This window comes from Scomber japonicus, chromosome 18 (assembly GCF_027409825.1).
Source record: "Scomber japonicus isolate fScoJap1 chromosome 18, fScoJap1.pri, whole genome shotgun sequence".
Taxonomy (NCBI): Eukaryota; Metazoa; Chordata; class Actinopteri; order Scombriformes; family Scombridae; genus Scomber; species Scomber japonicus.
In genome coordinates, this window is record NC_070595.1 from 321167 (window position 1) to 342324 (window position 21158).

A 21158-nucleotide genomic window follows, 5' to 3' on the forward strand; every position below is an offset into this window, starting at 1 on the left:
TTACAGTGAGATGTCAGAAGCTGCTGTGACTTCTATCAGTCATTCTGTCCTGATGCCATTATCATTGGCATGTTGGTGTGTAAGTGTTACATCATCATGATGATGAAATTTGGTTGTAAAATCTGACATGCGATAAGTCGATCATGTGTAGTTGCTTTGCACCTTAGTGAGTGCTGGCACTAATCTCTACTGCTGCTGTCATAGAGTAGACCATTCAATTTAGGAATAGTAAATAAAACTGAATATGCTTAATAAACTTTATTTTAATTCACTATTCTCTCATTTTAAGTTAATACAGGTTTCCATCCAATATGTTGTGGTACACATACAGTAAGAACGCTGTTTTTTTTTTTTTTCAATAAACTGCTTGTGGCCCAACAAGACAGCATGACCAAATAAGATGACAGCAGTGACAACAAGTTGGCTACCCAAGCAGTCAAGTGTTAGCAAAGCTTACATCTGTGCTCCCAAAGCCTGTCTCTGGAGTCCGTACAAGACCTCTGTTAGGTAAGAGGCTGGCCTGCCTCCAGCATCTTCTAATCACAACAACTGAGTAAACACCAGAAACCCTGGCTCAGCTTTACAGGAAGCTTTTCTTGTGTAGGTGGAAACAGTACTACTACGTGTTTAGTAGTAGTGCTGTTATTGTAAATGATGCTTGATTTCATTTGAGAACACAGAGATCCAACGGGGCTGATGAAAAACTACAAGCTAGTTTGGAATTAGGCTGATAGTTGGTTCAAAATTCAACCAAACAGTATTCAATCTTGTATAATATGTTTCTTTACAATGCATGCTTGGTTTGTAATTAAAACTTGAATAATCTAATATAAAGTTTCTCACAGAATCAGGTTTATTGCCTAGTAGAATTGCACATGCAAGGACTTTGGTTTGGCGTCATGAGGCAAAAATAAACACAGAATTATAAAATATGATGAAATAAAAGTGAGAAGAGCCACTGTAGCTTTTAATGAATGAATAATTATAATTTATTTAAAAATGAATCATAATCACAGTAAATGTTGCTAGATCAAAGATCACAGATGGGAAAATATGAGATTATGGGATTTTACATTAATATAACATGTAGTGTCTATGGGAGGGGTAGAGTCTGTGTCAGTGGGGGTCTTGAAGCTGGCAGACGGCATGAAGCTGTTCTTGTGGTGTGACGTTTTGGTCTTGACTGATCAGTCTCTTGCTGCAGGGGAACGTTTCAAAAAGTTTATGAGTGAGATGGGAGGGGTCAGCCATGATCTTTCCTGCTCATCTCAGTATCCTGGAGGGGGACAGCAGATTGCAGCCAATCACCTCATATGCTTGTCCTTGGTAGAAGCAGCATTGCACTAGTTGGTGATGGAGGAGGTGAGGATGGACTCTTTCACCATCATTGACTTTGGTAGGTTGAACTTCTTCAGCTGCCACAGGAGCCTTCTCGACGAGGCTGCTTGATGTTCCGTTCCCATTTGAGGTTCTGGGTGATGATGGTTCCTAGGAAGTGGAAGGACTGTTCTGTGTCGAGTCACACAGGGTGATGGGGGTGGGTGGGGCGGTGTTCCCTTTGAAGTCCACATCTATCTCCACTGTGTTGAGTGTTGAGTTCCAAGTTGATTTGTCTGCACCGAATCACCAGACGGTCAACCTCCCACCTGTAGATAGTCTCATCCCGAGATCAGCCAAGTGAGGGTGGTGTCATCTGCAAACTTCAGGAGCTTGACAGACTTAAGAGTCAAGGTGCAGCTGTCAGTGTACAGGTAGAAGAGTGGAGAAAGGATGCAGCGTCAAGGGGGAATAAGTAAATGGTAAATGGACTGTACTTATATAGCACTTTTCTACACTTCCAACCACTCAAAGCGCTTCTACAATACATGTCACATTCATCAGATGGAGACTATCATCCACCATTGATGCAGCCATCAGGAGCAATTGGGGGTTCAGTATCTTACCCAAGGACACATCAACATGTGGACTAGACAGGCTGGGAATCAAACTGCTGATTTTCTGATTGGTGGATGACCCACTCTACCTTCTGAGCCATAGCCGCTCCTGCTGCTGATGAAAAACGTTTCCCATCAAGAACTGGAATGATCATGTAGCGGTGTTTAGCTCAGTGGGTAGAGCACCCGCCCCATGTGTTGTGGCTACAGTCCTCGGTCACCTGTAGCGAGGACTGTAGCCGCAACACATGGTGACCCCGGTTCGAATCCTGCACCCAGCGATCCTATCCTGTGTGTCATTCCCCCCTCTCTTCCTGTCTCTCTCTACTAACCTGTAAATTAAAGGCAAAAAGCCCCAAAAAATAAAAAATCATGTTGAAGGCAGAGCTGAAGTCCACAAACAGGATCCTGGCATTGGTTCTGGATGATGCATTGTTGACAGATGTGTTGGTTCTGTAGGGGGACTGTAGGGGTCCAGGAGTGGATCTGTGATGGGGTTGAGGTAGGACTGCAGAGGAGGAGATGCTCAAAGGACTTAATTACCAGAGCAGTCAGCAGTCTGAGTGCTGGCAAGACTAGGAAGGTGCTATATAAATGCCGTCCATTAATCATCTCTGCTATCCACCTCAGCTCCACAGAGGAATTTGGCTTCTTTTAGCTCTTTGTTTTGGTTTCCAGCCCAGAAATGTATTATCTTATCACCAGGAGCATAACTCTAAATGAATATTGCTTCATATCTATAGGATACAACTTTGTAAGATGATTTCAATATTGTGTTTACAACTTTTTCTGTTGCCACCAAGTGGTCAAAAGAAGGAATTGTTTCAGCTTTAAAGGCGTTAATAGAGTTACACACTTAGAGGATGCTTCAACAGCTGCTTGTGCTTCATGCTAAAGCAAACCACAACAGGCAGAACCAGTAAAATATGAAATACAGTTGTACAGCTGTGTAATCTGTGCTTCCTGTTTGGAGTGATTGAGTAGCCCTCTCATAAAGGCCTATATTTAGCACGTTGTTGTGGCATATGGATTTGTGTGTATTATCCTTTTGCCATAAGCTTATCCCCTCTTTATCAACTGGCACTCCTCATATGTGTTTGGCAGCAGCAATGCATCATAAAAGGGAATATACAGAGCCAATGTTAACTACCGGCAATCAGACAACCAGGCTGTTTCCCAAAAACAGAGCCATGTTCCAAAGGTTGAAAGTGCCTCTAGGTTTTGCCAGGTATGTTTTCAAACTGCTTCACATCAGCCACATTTACACGCAGATGGATCCTGTGCCTGCGTGCCAGGGATTAGAGACTACACTGAGCTGATGTGGTATTCTAGGGAATGTTCACGTTAACGTAGTCAAAATGTTAAAATGTCTCTTACTTATGTTACTCATGGTTGTGTTAAATTAATATTTAGTTTGCATACTACTACACAGGGATTCAGAGTTGTATGTAGGGTTAAGCTAATGTTGTTTAAAGCTGCCAATAGCTCTTATTATATGTCAGTAACTTTATTTTTCAGTGTTACTCACATTTATTAACAAAATAGTTTTCAGACAATGGAATGGAAAAGAATGACTGTTTGAACTCAGACATGAATTACTGCATTCCACTGCAAGCTTATTGAACTCCTAACATGTTAGTAGTTTATTAAAGCAGGTGTGCAGTAGGTAACACAGCTTAAATTGACATAAAACTGGATTGTATTAGTGTGATGATGTTTCTGTGTGTGATGGGTTGGACATCTGGGTGATTTCCCACCTTTTGCCCAGCATGTGATGCCCTGCAGGAATAACAGAGAACATGGACAGATGGATATTTCAAGTTGTGCCAATGAGCTGAAAATGTTCTACATGTGACTCATCATCACTGGTTGCGGTTCATGTCTACAGGTTATGACCAGGTCATTTAAGGAGATGCTTTCTCCCCTGTTTTATATGAATTTAGATTTTTTTTAAGCAGTCCAAATGTGTCAAATTTTCATTTTTAAGAAAAGCAAAAATTAAAAGTCTGAAAAAATAAACACAGTGGTCGGTGACAGAGCAGTTTTTTTATTAATCTGCTTTTCTATCTTGTTTTTAATCTGATGACTGATCTGAGAGTTATCTTGTGACTCTCAGGTTAAGAACCACCGCTGTAAATAGATGCATGAAATGATGATTTTGTGGGATTGTTATTATCATAACTGCTCATTTGGAGGAACCCCTGTAAATCAGAGGAAATAGAGCTACAAGCTTGTGTCAATTAATCAGTTAGTTGTCAACTATTCAATTCATCATTTGGAGATTAATCCATAATCAAAATAATCGTTAGTTGCTAGACTGAGCCACAGCAGATTTGTTGTAATCACACACACACACACACACACACACATACACACACACACACACATAGACACAGGGATAAGTCCTATAATCAATCACATCACATCATCAACATAAACATCACTGCATACTGCACACTGCTCTGTTAACCATTTAGCACATTTAACATAAAAAAAACAACCTTCACAAAAATAATCAATATATTGACTGATAATGACATGAATTTTTATATTTGCTGACCCAGCAGGCAGCGATAAAACACAGATGGTTTAGAGGCTAGAATGTCAAATAGCAATGCTAAGTGATGGCTGTAAAGGAAGGATTAAATTGCTGTTTCTAAATGGAGAGCAGGGCACTTGCGCATTAATGTGTTTTAAGTCAAATAAAGCTCCTCCTGCTCTGCTTCAATTCTGAACTAACATTTGTTAGTGAGGTGTGGGGGGGGGGGGGGGGGGGGGGCAGAGGAGATATTTGAGTCCCAACATCCATCCATTTATGATTGTGTGTTATAAGTTTTAATATACTATAGATGTTAAATATTTAAACATGTGAGTATATATAAGAATTGCCTCCAACGATGTCTAATAATGTCTTTTATAAGCTGGTAAATATTGCACATACTTACTGTAACTGAGAAAAAAATTAAAAGCCTAATAATGTATCATTAATAGCAATAATAACAGTGGAAAAAAGGGGACAGGCTTTGCTGTGGATATCACATTTTACAACTTCAGCTCTTCTTTCATGCATCACATAAATCCTCGTCCTGCTCCATCAGGCAGAGAAAGATGACAGGTGTTCTCTGAGAAAACGTGTGAGAGACAAACCTCAACACAATACATTTCCAGCCTCTTTTTTTGTGTGTGTGTAATTTTTCGGCGTCTTTAGTTATGTAAGAGTAAGAGATTAAATCTGTGGGTGAAGGTGGAGATGTTTGGAGCGGACAGTCTGACTCTGTGGCTAACTGGAATTAAAGGCAGCGCGTGTAGACAGACCATCATGAAGCTGCTGGCTGAAGACTGAAAGGCTGGGGAAGCTCCGACCCGACCGTGCGTCCTACCGATGAAGCGGTCTCCATGTCAAAATGCCAACCTTTTCAGTCATGTATAAAGGAGCTGTCATCATTAGCAGGTAACTAAATAACAAAACAAAAAAAAGTAATGGTGGAGTGTCGTGTGAAGGTGATTGTGGATGAAACGCTGCGTGACACTGCTGTACTTTAGTCAATTGTTGCGTGTGTGTGTTGTAGTGGCGGTGCTGTACGGCGTCTGTTGGTGGAAGAGCAGGTGAAATGTTGAGGTTATATTCATTAATACATATTTTCATTGAAGTGTGGTGCTTGTGCGTCTGTGCTTGTGCGCGTTGATGCCTTATACACGCGCTGGAAACCAGGGAACGTGCCGCTGCGTTATACTGGCGTTTACATGCTGGAGCTTTGGTGTGCAACATTCATTTCCTTACAGGTGTTCAGAGCAACAGATGATGTATCAGCTGCAGGTAGAAGCACACCTGGCTGCAGATCGTCATTGTGTTGTTTAGGTAATCATTGTGCAGAACAGGACAGAGCTCTCCATCTGTCGTGTCCGTGCGCCGCGCGCAACGAGAGCTGCTTCAATTTGCCTCCATGCTGTAATGGACATTCTGTGGCTTAAGCCTTTGTTTTTATTATGTACTCTCTAAATAGTTGTAGATTCTTTTAAAATGAAACAAATGATGGTTTGTGACGTTGGAAATAGATAGTGAATCCATATCAGAAGTAACACCAAGCTTCCTTATGATTTAAACATGATTTAATGATTAGTGCTCTCTGCACATAATGAGCACTGGGACTTGTAGCTAATGACCTCGTTTCCTGTCTTTGGAAAAAGAATAAAACATGTTACCTTTACCTTTTTTAACCTTAACCTTTTTTCTTGTAAAGAGGAGGTATAGACACTCTTTTCTCATTTCTGAAGAATATGGTGTCATGCAAGTCAAATATCAGATCAATCAATTTGGCAATAATAAAAGGTTTGACTGTACTGGTAGTGTTATCTTTTACTGATTTTGGATCATGAGTTGTGCAACCCATGATCCCCAATCAATCATTACTTAAATCACATGAGAATGTGTAAAAACTATATCTTTTTCAATACAATATTTCTTTAATGATTGAAATGAAGTTCAGGCTTGTTGATTATTCTCATGTTTAACATAACTGGGTGAATTCTAGAAGGAACACCACTGCCAACTCAGCAAAAACATATCATTTTAACTTATGGTGTTATTATTTAATGGTTAGTTTTCAACACTGAATAATATACAGACAACTGTTGTAATGTTTAATCTTTGTGATCCACAAGTTTGCCATCAATACCAATTAAAATACAATTTGATGGAGCTGGATGTAGACAATATTCTTGCTAAACAAGTGATGGGCACATATTAAATAATGAGAGTGCACTATAACTTGTTGGTGTTTTTTAGGCATAGCCAGAATACAGAAAGAATTCAAAAGGAAATACCAACTTTTCTTTGTATACAGAACTCTAAAGCTGATTTAACAGAGTGAATAGGTGGATAAAGGACACAAAGCCTCTACTTTGTCTAAAGTCATTTTTTCCTCTTTCTCATTATAATGCAGTCTATATTTGCCTAGTTTTTCTTGGTATGGCTCAGTGTAACTTGTTTTTTCACAGGTGCATATCTTATTTAAATATGCCAATGTCCAACATGCATGAAATGAAGGAAATGTAGACTATAGTGGTGCTGTAGTGCAGTGTTTGATGTGATACATATTCCTGCTGACTAGTACTGGTTGTTGGTGTTAATGAACTATACTATGGCTATAAAAGGTGGTATAATAATGTGGTGGCATAAGAGGAGGAGAAGATGACTGCAAGGCAATGTAAACAATGTCATGTTCCTAAAAATAGAAATAGCCTTTATGTGACGGAAAATGCATTAAACATGTTTGTTAGACTAAATGTCAGACACGAGACAGTTGTTTCTGACCTTGATAAATAACTAAATAATAATACAAAAAATAATAATACATTTAAGTCACGGTCAATTTGCCATTTTTTCCCAGAGCTTTCAACTGTATCTCTTAGCAAACTCCGAAATGACAAACTCTAAAATGTCCAAAGTGTGCTTTTAATAGAGAGTCCCATACACTTCAGGACTGTCAAGATCACCATGCAGATGTTATGTCCCTCTTAAGAGAATCTCTAAAATCTTGTGTTATGTGTTAGTGTGCTAGTAGTCTGAATGATGATCCAAATCCTCCTCCTGTCAGATATTATGCTGACCTCTTAAGGACAGTGTTTTCATTTGAGTTCAGCATGGTCTCATTGTTTTTACTGACAGGAGTAGGAGTGTCAGGTTGCTCCTGGTGGACGCTCTGCAGCTGAAATATTAATCATTCTTCTTGTCATATGGGTGGCCGTCATACAGGAATGTGTAGCTTCATTGCTGAGGAGACAGTGTTTTAGATTTCCAAAATTATGTGCACAAAAAAATCCTTAAACAAAATGTTACTACTGGTAAATAACAGATATAATGTACTTTACATTATCTTTTGTAGTGTACAGTGCGAGTGAATGCTTGCTACTTGAGCCAATGCTAGTTAGATTAGGAATAAGCAAAATTGGACAAAACCAGTTTGGGCAGTTCTTGCAGTACTGTTACATAAGACTACAATCATTTCTGCCAACTTCATTTATTCAAGATTATCCACAGATCATCCACCATCCTATAGCTAAAATTATCTAGTTAATTAATTTAGCGGCATCTAATATAGCTTAAGCTTCCAAACCCATCATAACCAATTGCATTATCAGCAAAACTCAGTATGCACACAGTGACAGAGGGTAGAAAACATACGTGCCACATCTATGTCTGGTGTATTTGAGCTTTAACATGTCAACCACAAAACCTGAAAGATAAACACAACTATGGGACAAAGTCAAATATTGATGATCATTGATACAAAGGAAACCTCCCCTTCATATGAGTGTTTTCTCTATCTGGTGCCTCCATCAGCAAGACAACAGCTTTGCACTTCCCCTCTGCTCTCTGAAAGGTTTTAGCTCATCGTTATGGTTTTGCATGCTAGAAACACCCCTGTCATCATTGTCATCCTCCACCAGCTTTTTCTTCAGTTAAAAAGCAGCAGACACACAGTTAGCAACTAGCTTGTGCGCATTGCAGAGCATTTAGCAGCGAGAGAGACAGGTATGTTTTGGTGGAGACCAAACCAAAGCAAAAACAATGTGAGTGAATATTGGATTTAAATTAATCAGGTACAGACACACACAACTCCAAATGACTGTTTATAGTGCTCTGCAGTAATTGGTTGTTCACCATAGAAATGTATAAGATGATAATATTGGTGGAAGTTGGAATTTCCGAGTACCTAGTCGGAAAATTCAACTGGAACGCCCCCTGATGTCGGATCTCCAACTCGAAAAAGTCACATGTACCCAAACAGCCCCAACCTCAATATCCAAGATAGCAGCCCCATGTATCAACAGTGTGAACGTTGTAGTAATATCCTGTATATTAACACTTTTGTCTTTTTTGTGTCTCATTAAATCAGTCATACACACAGCACTGTCCAACTTCTATCTGTGGACATGTTTCTGTGGTGTTTATATGAGCAAAATACAGAAAAATGTGTTTTTATCAACTTATTTTTCTATCAGTGGCTAACCTGGCTACAACTGGCTTTCTGACTTGTAAACTGGAAAGACACAAACTTGGGTTTGACGTCATTCCCAGTTCCGACATCCGACTTCCAAAGTAATGGAACGCAGCATAAGTCATTGTTGTATTTGCATCTTGTTACACTGCGCCCAAGTGGCCAAAAAATAGATTAATGCAGCTTTAAGTTCAGGCGCCTAAAAGTACTTGGTTGAGGTTAGAGCCAGATGGGGGACAACTCTGACCGTTGATAGACTCCCTAACAGCTTTTGAGGCACTGTAAGGGTTTGTGTTAGAAAAGAACTAGTTAGTTTGACAATATCATGTTGTTCAAAATGTCAACACTTAATGACAGAGAGTGCTGAGTCATTATAATCATTTACATGTTGATAATGCTGTCTCTCCTGGAAGACATTCATTTTATTGCACTTGTTAGTATCATAGACTGTATAAAGATGGACTTAGTGAAATGAAATGTTTGCATTGGAGTTGGTTTGAAGCCCTGAGTTGCAGTTTATGGTTAGCGCCATAGCGCCGTTTTCTGTTTGGAGCCAGGAACTTCCATATAAGGAGTGCAGGGTTTGCCTCTTCTGTTTACTCTGGAAACACGCCGTGCTACCTTGGACCCAAGCTAACGGTAACTTACTGTGAACATCGGTTGGTTTAGCAAAATTTGTGCGAAATCTAGTAGCATTAAACTTATCATGACAGCATTCTGTGAGCTGTGGTACAAATTCTCTGGAGATAAGTTCCAGTGGACTACGTTACTGCATTGTAAGGCTCATGGATATTTTTCTGTTTTTGTATTGTTTTCCACTTTTTTCAACATGTCCTCATACCTGATGTTAAAATATCTTGCGGTCATAGGTTAAGGCCATGCTTAGAGACTAATGGAACACATGGAATGGCGTTATGTAATTAGTTTACTAAAAAAGGTCACTATATTCCGTTAAAGTTACAGGAAAAAAGGATGTAATCAGATTACAGATACATTTAGTAAAAATGGGGATTATTAGCATGATTATCATTTTAAAATATGTGGTAAAATAAAGAGCAACACACTACCATGCACTGTAAAAGTCACAAACGTAAGCAGAGCAAGAACAAAAGGGAAAAAATAACTCAGTGATCCACAATTGTGTGAGTAGAGGATGATATCACAGGGCAGGTGTGCACAGTGAGCGCACGTACACACACTTCACACACAGTGAACTTACATGAATGTTGGGAGAGCAGCTAGGGACGTTCATTACACACTGTGGCACTCCCAAATACTCATACTAGTTAAAAGAGTGCTTGAGTTTATGTCAGCTTGAAGTGCATATAATGGTTCTCCAGTGAGAACATGCCCAGAGATGACAGTGTGTCACTGGTCACTAAATAAGTTGGAGAAAACTCCAACTTATCACACAGATAGAAGTGAATAAAAGGTCACAGTGAAGTTCATGATGCTGCTGCATATATGTCTGCTACTGCTATTCCTCTGAGAGGAGCTGTGGAGGAGGACAGTGAACACCAGCAAGAGGATCTTCTGTGACATACAGTATGTCTGTGGGCCAAGTGCTGTTTCATTAGAGGCTTTCCCTGGGAATGTTCTCTGTAATGCACATTATGTGTTGTGCACTTCTATTATAGATCCATAGGCTACTGGCTGAATGTGATTAATGAAAAACAAGTTGAGAATACACAGAGCAGAGGTCATGTTTTTGATGCTAAAAATCCCAATTTTGTGATAATACACTTAAAGTCCGTGTAAAGTAAGAATAAATATGTGTTCTGAGTTTGACATATCACAGAAAAGTGTGTTGTTAACCACCCTGCCAAATTTGTATGATTAAAAAAATCACCAAATATATGAAATTATGCTTCAAATTTCTTTCTCTGTTTAGATTAGGCTTTCTCTGCTCCCAAACGCTGTGGGAGTGCCTGCCGAGTTCGCTGAAACCCCGCCCCCTACCAAGTGTCACCTGTCAATCAAAGTCACCACCTCTACCAGAAACATGGACGCTACGTCTGAGAGCTTTCTGCTACTAACTCAGCTGCTAGCTCAGCGGCTAACTCAGCTAACTGGCTAACTGTAGACTGTATTGGTAGTAGTGTTAGATGTAATAACAATAACTGGCCACTAGGCAGGTTAACCAATGAGGAGAGCAGACTAGTCTTATATAGTAGGGGAGGGACCAAGGGTACGCCACTACTGTACGTCATGGAGTAGCCCTTTTCTGCAGGCTCAGAAAATCAGGAAAAATGAGAGGCTGAGAAACAGTTTAAGGCTCTATCTCCACAATTCAGTACTGCATAGTTATCAGCCTTTTTCCAACCATTTTCCAACATGTATAATATGTTTAGAAGTAAACCAATGAATTGACTTTACACAGACTTTAAGCAAAAATCAAAATATAGATGTTCTCGTCTTTACTATTGCATATTTAGTATTAGGGTAATCCAAAAGTAACATTAAGTAACAAAGTAACATTACTTTAATATTGTGATACATTTTTTAACAGGTAATTTTAGTAATTGTATTAGAATACATTTTAGAGCAACCCTCCCAAGTTTTTATTGTTATTTGTTAGCTAACAAGATGGTCAGAAGAACAGAAGATTTTAAAAAAGTCAACCCAAGATAGTCTTTAACTTCTGTCAGTGAAACATGTGAGGAATATTTACATGTGGTAAGTCAAAGCTGTCAGACTGAAACCACCTATGTCTGTTTTAAACATTGTCTTCACTCTGGGTGGATCGTTGTCTGAGGTGGCAGACATTCCACACAATTGAATATTTTTTTCTTCTCCAGGCTCAATGTTGGGATGCTCTATTGTTAAAAAAGTACACAATCTTTCTACTCTTGCATCCAGAGCTGAATGTTTGCACCTATCAGCAGGTGATGGCAGACAGCGTCAACAAAACAGTCTCACCAGAATGACTTTGTGGAATGTTACAGGGAATACAGGGACTATTTTACCTTTGACTACACACTGGTCAGACAAAAACTGTCAAGAAGACCATAACCTGTGTCACTGTAATGTGCTGGTTTTCACATGTCAGACTGGTCTGAGCTGGAAGAGTTGTTTTACTCTTTGATTGATCCAGCTAACTCTTCCCCTGCAGTGTTTCAGAGCTAGCAGCTGTGTTTCATTGTGTCCACTCTTAAGAAAAGGAAATGTGGCTTTTTTGAAAACAATTTTGGAACTTTTACAGGTTTACAGGCTTCAGGAGTTGAAGATTTTTGAATGGTCTCATGTATGTGTCAGTGTATGGAAGACAGTAGTCATAGTCTGACTTTGTAGCTTTGTAATCAAACGGTCTCATCTTGGAAAAACAAGCAAAATCGCTGATTTAGCTTCCCAAGTTATGTTTGTGATGTACTTATTTTTCCTCCTTTCTCTCTCCTCTTTCAATCCATCCCTCCATCTCAACCAGGACACTTATGGGTCCATACGGAGTCGACCGCGCTGTTCATTCCATGGAGTTCACAGACTGTGAGAATGGCCTGGGTAAGTAGTGTTTTTTCTCTTCAGCTCCTTCCTTCCTTCCTTCCTTCCTTCCTTCCTTCCTTCCTTACTTCCTTACTTCCTTCCTTCCTTCCTGGCACGTGGCACCTTTAGCTGCAAATATTAATGATATAATAGGACATACATTTGTAAATTACAGCTGTTGACCTATATGATCAATAAATGTAGTTGGATATGGTCATCAGTAAATATAAATCAATATAAGTTCTTAAAATCCTCTGAGTAAGAGATTGGCTGTGGAGTACACTGTTTAAATTCAAACTTTTAATAAAGTGCCATAGGGCGTGTCTCAACAAACAAAAAGCATGTCTTCATTACAGTGAGTGATGAGGACATGCTTCTTGTTGAAACCTCCAAATCTTTACAATTCACTTATTTGATGCTGCAGGCCAGAGGTGTTATTGTTGCTGGCACAGCACATCTAGACAACTTAGCATAGCTACTTCCCTGGTTTCAGCAAACTCAATTTCTGACCACGTTCATCATCCACAGACTGCTTTGTGATACACTAAACTGATCATTGTGTTCTGGTACTTTTTCAAAATCTTGTGTGGCTCCACCTGTTAGCAGCAGCTGTAGCCAGTTTGTTTTTCCACTTGTTGAGGCTTAGAAGTATGATAGACATCAAAAGAGTAAGTGCATCCCATTCTGCCACTTTCTAGCAATCAGCATTAACCCTAAATAGTCAATATATTCACATAAAGTCCAAATCACATTGCTCAGCTTAAACTAACAACATAATGAGTATCCCTACTCAATCATCCCCCATGGTTTGACAACGCAGCCTGTTTTTGAATAGCTGGAAATAATGTAAATCCTACTTTTAAAGGGATTTTCAGTGCAGAGTAGGCATCCTTGCTAAGCATCAATGTATTTGCCTGGGAGGGAAAGTAGGTCATGTGGCAAAGCCCTAACCCACTTAACTCAGCTGGGTTAAGAATGCGGGGAGCTGCTGTTGTTTTTATCCTTACTTCACTTCCATACCATCATGCTGGTGGAGCCTGGACACAAAGCTCACATGCATGATTACAAATACAAACTGCTAACTAACCCACTCAGGAATAGGTGCAAATACATGTAAATATACTCACGACTAAATTATAGCTCACTGTAAATGTGTTAATTTCTATGTGATGCAGCTGCACCAGGTCAATCATTTTGAATCTGTTGACGTATATTAAAAAAAAATAGCCCATATTACAGTTTGCATGTCTTTATGCTGCAGTCCTATAGTATACACATCAGAAGGTAGCAGCAGTGGCTCAAGGGAAGAGCAGGCCAGCCATTAAACTTTGAGTTGATGGTTCAATTCCTCCGCCTGCCCACATGTTGTAATGCCATTGAGGAAGACATGGGACCCAAAATATCTGGCCTGGCCGGCACCATGCATGGTAGCGCTGCCACAATCACTCTGTGAATGAGACACACATACTGTAGTAAAGCACTGTGGATTAAAGCACTTTACAAATGCTGTCAATTTACTATGAGGAGAGGCATGTCACTGTGGATCTGATGTAGAGGGAAGCTTTGGACAAGATTTAAACATTCTGTTTTAATCAGTATCCTCCAGCTCATGGTGATGTTTGAAACTCAGCTGTGACTGATGGGTTCACATGAATCATTAGTATATCTGGTGTGTGAATACAGAGGCAAGATTTGCAATTAGCTTCTTATTTGACAGTATGAATATCTCGTATTAGTTTAAGTCTATTCTTCAAGATTATTAAACCATCTCTGGAATCATGCATGGGCCTTGAATTGTGTGGTGACACGCACTGTGCACAATTGTCAGAGTGTGACTTTAACTTCAATCAATCAATCAATCTTTATTTGTATAGCGCAAAATCACAACAAAGTAATCTCAAGACACTTTCCACATAGAGCAGGTTCTAAACCAAACTCTTCAGGTTTTAACTTTAAAGAGACCCAACATTCCCACATGAGCAACAGTGGCAAGAAAAAACTCCCTTTTAACAGGAAGAAACCTCAGAACCAGACTCAGAGTGGGTGGCCATCTGCCTCGACCGGTTGGGGTTGAGAGGAGAGAAAGGAAGGATAGGAGAGAGACTTGTGATTCATTCTTGCTATACAAACATTGTTTACATTTCAAAATTAAAACCTTGTATTGGCTGAGTTATATTTGCAATGTAAGTGAAATGGGCAACACTTCAGCATTATGGGCTTTAATGCATTATGGAATATACACTGTACATGTCATTATTGTGAGCTTATGTACAACTGTGCAAAACTGAGACTTCTGAAATTTTAATGGTAATATTTATGTAAAGGAAGTGAGTTATAAATTAGACTGAATGTATCTCTGAATGGTAGGCATGAATGCATTATATAGTTCATAATAACTGCTCATGAACGCATTTTTAATTTGAATTAAGTTTGTCCTAATTTCAATGTCACAGGCATGCTGTAAATACAATATGGGTCAGCTAGGCTTTATAGATATTAATGTATTATATAATGCATAAACTAGAAATGTCATTGTAGTGAACTCATGTACAGTTCACAAGTCTACACTGATGAGCACTTTGAAGTAGAGTTACAATGAAACTAAGTGGGCCTCCATAGACTTTAATGCATAATGTAATTCATAACTCAGCTGTAGGTAAACAGTGTATGTAAATGATCATTTTTGAAATATTAGTTTGTACTATATATGGTGGTTGAGATATAAATATGAATAAGTCAATAAGATAAACTTCAGCTCCCATCCACAAAGAATTAGGCACAATATGACTTTGCAACTTCTTTAGGTAACTTTAAATCTATAGGAGGAGATGTATACAAAAAGTGTCATTTAAAGCAGGATTTTTTAAAATAGCACATTAAATATGTAAATTAGATAAATTAGGCATGCAATGTATGCAGTGAATATGTAACATTAACAATTTGCAGATTAACCAAAAAAAGTTTAAAAATAATTATTTAAGACAATTATGCCTCCAGACTTTGAACAGTGAGAAATGACAGCAGCATAAACCACATGATCGCCTGATGTACTGTAGGAAGATAAAGACTGAATATAGTGTATGAAGATAGTAATGGAAGGCATAGCATGTGAGGAGAGAGCTAGACTATAGGCTGCGTGTGTGTGTGTGTATGCACTCACAGTACTTAAAACAACACACAGGTGAGAAGTAAAGCAGCTTATCCAACTTATGCATGTGCATGTACATGCTGTCCCAATACATAAAGCCTAAAGACCCCTTTACTGTACATCTGAAGCACCCTCAGCTGCTGCAGTGTGTCTGCTGTACACACTGTAGCAAACATTCCTGCTGTCCTACACTGAGGACAGCACATGCTAATCTCTTTGTTAATGCAGCTGAGAGCTGTACCACCTCAGCGTGTGGGCGGGAGAAAGTGTTCATAGTGGAAATCATCTCTGTCACACTGAATTTTCTCGACATTTTGGTAGAAGAGTGGGCTTTAAAGAAGCTCTTATTCACTTCTCAGAAATGGCTCTGCTTAATTCTTTTAAAAGATATTTTCTTGTATCATTATGCATATTATTAAGCATTTTTTAGAAGTGATCATTTCATTTTCATAACATGTAATTTTATGATCTTTACAATAACTTAAGTGTCGGAATATTAAATCATTGGGAAGTAAACATGCCCTTGATGCATCGTGAGCAAGAAATAATGATTTGAAAATACAAAATGTGAAGCTGAATGGGGGGAAAAGAGGCATGTATTTTATATTTGCTCCTGCTGCTTTATGCATTAGAATGATGTTTTTCTTATCTGATGATAGGCGGGGGGAGGAGAGCGCTTTGAGGCTGAACAAAAGAACAAGGAACCATTTTCCTCTGTGAAGAGTAAGAAGTGAGGGAGGACTGAGACATGGAATTTTATAACCCCAATTCTTCCAACAGGCAGTAATTAACATGCGCCCCTTTGCTCCAGACCCAATTAGTGTTACCATTTTGTCTCTGTGGTAACAGGCCAACAGCAGCCTGCAGCTCAAGAAACCCTCATCTAATGGTTAAATAAGAGAGACTTTGCCTTTTTCAATCACTTCAGTGGAACACAAGTACAGTGATGTAAAATGTCTGTTGGGGGAGATCTGAAGGACTGTCAGAGATGTGGGTGCTGTATGCTCTGAGTGGACTTCTATATGTGTTATATTCAATTCAAAGTATGAACAGAAATTTGTTAGTAGAAAAGATTTTCGCCAGTTCAGATTTGTCATCACTGATGACTTTACTACATGGTGTTAATAATGAAATGCTGACTTCACTCTCAACAATATCCACTGGCTGCCATGAGACACCTGCAGGAGGAAACACCACCAGTCTAAGCTCAACAGTCCAGTTATTGCTTCCTCTGTGTAGTATCTCTGTAGCTGCCGTAGCTCTGGCATGTTTGCATTCTAAGGTTTAATATATAGAAAATGTAATAAAAACAAAAATATATGATATTTGTATTTAAAGTCTGATACCAGGAATACCCAGTTCCCAGCCAGCATGTCCATGTGGGCCACACATGGGTTAAATGTGGGCTACGTGGGTACTGAGTGGGCATGGGCTTGAACTGGGGAAATGTTGTGGGTCCCACATGGTTTCAGTAACATGGGCCCCACATGTGAAGCCCATATGGGCTGACTATGAGTCCCATAAAGGATGAAAGTGGGCTAAGCAGGCATGGGCATAAACAGGGGAAATTGTATGGTCCCCATATTGTTTCAGAAACATGGGCCCCACATGTGAAGCCCTTGTGGGCTGGCTAAATGGGCCCCATTTAAGGTCCATTCTGATCCCACTTAGTGGGATCATGTGGGCAGACATATTGTGCCTACATGGGTCTCACTAGGTTGGGCCCCTCCTGATACTCAGTCAGAACCCACTTGAAGTCCATATGGGCAAACACAGGTGGCCCCACCATGGAAACTATAAAAAACCCACTTGGGACCCATATTTGCAGTGTGCAGAGTGGCAGTGTGATATTTTGAGTCAAAAGTACAGGTGAGCATTGTCCTGTGAATCCCTCATTTGCAGCAATAGCGAACTCGATGTCTAAGAATAAAAATTACCATAGAGAGCTAATGAAAGGATTTAAACACACTGGGTGGCTATTTTGAAAACATTTGAAGTCCTGAAAATCCTAAAGGGTAAGGCTTGGCAATTGTCTATGTTTTTCTTATTGTCAAATAATCTCATGTGCAGAGCAAAACCAACAATGAACTCATCCTAGTTTAAAGTATTGTGTGTGTGTGTGTGTGTGTGTGTGTGTGTGTGTGTGTGTGTGTGTGTGTGTATCAAAGTCTGAGACACATTATTCCTCTGTGCTGTGGACCTCAGTTGTTGTCCAAAAACTATTAAAAACACGAGTCACACTGCTGCATTGGGTGACATGTTCCTTCTCCATGATGATGATAGTTACTGTAACTTATATAGAAATGTCTCAGAAGGGTAAAACAGCATCAAGACGGTGGCCTGCCACCAAACTAAAACCCCTGTATTTACTGATGAAGGAACATGTCACCCAGCACAGCGCTGTGACTCACTGGGGTTTTTTAAATAGTTTTTGGACAACAACGGAGTTCTACAGCACAGAGGAATAAGACACATCAGACTTTACTTGTTAGCAGATCAGTTCATTGTTTGTTTGGCTCTGCACATTAGATTTATTAATATTAAGAAAAATATAGAAAATCGCCAGACTATTCAAATATACGGGGTGTGCAGGCTGGTCAGGAAGAACACAAGCTTCTTCTGTACGCAGATGATGTTTTATTGATTTCCAGTAACCCTGAATCTTCGGTCCCAGAAATCTGCTCAGTTATAAATCTATTTTCAGAGATATCTGGATATACTGTTAACTGGTCGAAATCAGAAGCCATGCCGTTATTGAAAATGTGCCCTCCAGATATCAGAAAGAATTGGAAATTCAGATGGATGCCGGAAGGATTAACATACTTGGGCATCAAATTAACGCCTGGTCTGGAAAAAATAATGGAGGCCAACATATCTCCAGTCATACAGAAAACCCAAATTCTGTTACATAATTGGGGTAAGTTGTGTATTTCCCTAATAGGCAGACTCAATTTGGTAAAAATGATTTTAACTCCCATGATTAATTACATCACTTCCATGTTACCGCTACATCTTCCTTCCTCACTACTTAAAACATATAACAGAATGATAGAGAAGTTTATCTGGGCAGGAATCGGACCAAGCTATATGCTGCAAAAGACAAGGGGGGATTAGCACTATCACAAATAGACTGGTATCACTTATCAGCTATCTAAGATTCATCTACCACCTACAAGGGTCCCTCTGCGGGTCAGGATAAAAGAGCAACTAGTGTATCCTTCTTCTGTGGAGGCCTTCCTTTCACAAACAGATAGACCGGTTCCCTCCCAAGACCCGGTATTGGCTTTTGCTAGAGAGTCATGGAAAATTGCACATCAAATAACAAAAGCCAATCCATATTTATCAAGCAGATCATCCATATGGTATAACAAGAAACTGTTAAAAGAAAAGAAGAGTTTCTTTTGGGATAAATGGATTAGGCCTGGTATTCACATTCTTGAGGATGTGATGGGAGATGTTGGATTCAGATCCTTTGACGAAATCAAAAATAAATATGATCTGTGTAATTCAGAATTCTGGAGATTTCTACACCTCAGACACTGCATTCTCTCAAATAAAGAACATATTTGGCATGCTAAAACTGAAATTCAAGAAATAAGGTAGGAGATAAAAACAGAGGAGCATCAAAATTCTATGAATTTATTAGAAGTACACAAGTGCCAAAACTGAATGGTCTAAAAGTATGTTGGGATAGGGACCTGGCCCAGGAGATACCAGAAAATGATTGGAAAAAACTATGTGCATCATGGTACTGTTACTCACGTGAAACACAGTCACAACTCATTTGTTATACGATATTAAACAAATCCTACTGGACTCCTTCCAAATTGGCAAGACTAAAACTCAGAAACAGTGATGCTGGAGATGCAATAGAAAGGTGGGAACTCTGGTGCATATGTTATATGAGTGTGATAAAACTAATGATGTGGAATGCAATAGTTGTGTTCTTGAATAAGATGTTGGGCACACATTTGATCAAAAATGCCTCATTATGTCTTTTGGGATTACTATGAGATAATGTTCAAATGTCAAAACGCCGAAAATCATGGTGTCGTTTTTGTAATTGTAAAATGTAACAGTTGTGGTTTTGTATTAGTCTGACCAAAATATCAATAAAAAAAAAAAGAAAATCACCAGACTTATCCGTCCTCCGAGGCATTTATGAAACGTCACCCAATCAAATGTGACTTTGTGCAAGCAGTTGATCACACTAGACATATAAAACCACACTTCACTATTTGTGAGTCATAGTAGCTAACAGTAGCATAATGGAGAGATACTGTATAGAAGAGATATGTATTTTGATATCAGTGGGCAAAAACTTTATTTTCATGTCCAGAACAATGTGACTGAACTCTAATTGATTTAAAGCAATCTTTGTTATCTTAAATTAATATTATCTATCACATTACAAGCAAAAAAAACTGGATCACAGCTGAAAACTCTAAAAGAAAATGTATCTAAATACAGTTTATAAAACTTCACCTAAGCCAGAGGTCCAATACTGCCTCCAGTGAATAAACAAACGTGTGCCCCTTCAAATCAAAGAATGACCGTTGGGTTGACATCCATGACCCTCCCATTCTTCTGTCAGCAGTACGCCAATAAAACAGCAGCTGCCCACAAATGACCTTCCCTTTGTTCCCCTGAGGTCACGATATTCAAAATCCCATCTGGATCAAGTTATTATTATTCATATATGGACAGTAATTAGCATTTGTTCTATTTGGAGTTTATCAGCTTTTTACTGTGAAACCTGAGATAGTGATACTGACATGGAGGAGACTTATAGGTTGAATAGTCTGAACTCTTTTAATGAGACTCTGATATTTGAGGAAAGTGCTTGTTTGTGCTTCTGAATATGAAACTTGTACTAAGTAAGTAGTTGTAGATTTCTTTTATATTTCTTAGCTCCTATTAATGATCATTTTGATTGGTATGTTCTTGTAAAAAATATACCCATAGAACAATAAGGGAAAAGAAAGTCAAATTTTCCCTATAATCTACACCTCAGGTTGTAGATTGATGGCATGTCTGAAGTGAAATGTATGATGTACGATCACAGTGATAATGTGATAAATCAAAACCAAAACAGTCTTCTCCTAAGCAGCTGTAAGCAAGAAGAAAAAGCAGAACTTTACAGCGAAGTCTCTCGAGTCACTCTGATCATATCTCTATGGATTAGAAATGTACCCTTTAGTGATTTTCTTCTTCTTCTTCAACAGGAATTAAAGTGATTGGTGGAGTGAAGGAGCTGACTGGAGAAGAGTTTGGAGTCTACGTCAAACGGATTTTACCAGGTGGCCTTGCTTCAAGTGATGGTAAGCTTCACCTTCTGATAATACGTGTTCTTGCTGTGCCATGTTTACTTTTATTACTTCCAGCTCATTGCCTATACTTGAAACACCTCATATCAACAGCTGTTGCTTGTGTAACCTGCACTCGTAACCATTATTGAACAAACTGGTTGAGCAATGTGCAAAATCTTTCATGTTGTAGGGTAAGTAGATGATTATGACAAGTCTCTAGCATTATGTTCTCACTCCCACTGTAGATAAGACTGTCCAAAACATCTGTGATGACAGCCAGCATGTC

General features: G+C 39.1%; 1 protein-coding gene across 1 annotated transcript in view; it reads left to right on the top strand.

Moving 5' to 3' along the window:
* Positions 1-21158, top strand: part of si:dkeyp-72e1.9 (syntaxin-binding protein 4) — a 103186-nt gene that overhangs the window by 23001 nt on the left and 59027 nt on the right. The window contains exons 2-3 of the mRNA XM_053338081.1: positions 12360-12433; positions 20789-20884. Of these exons, the coding sequence (XP_053194056.1) occupies positions 12360-12433; positions 20789-20884 (170 nt within the window). The remainder of the gene's footprint in view (positions 1-12359; positions 12434-20788; positions 20885-21158) is intronic.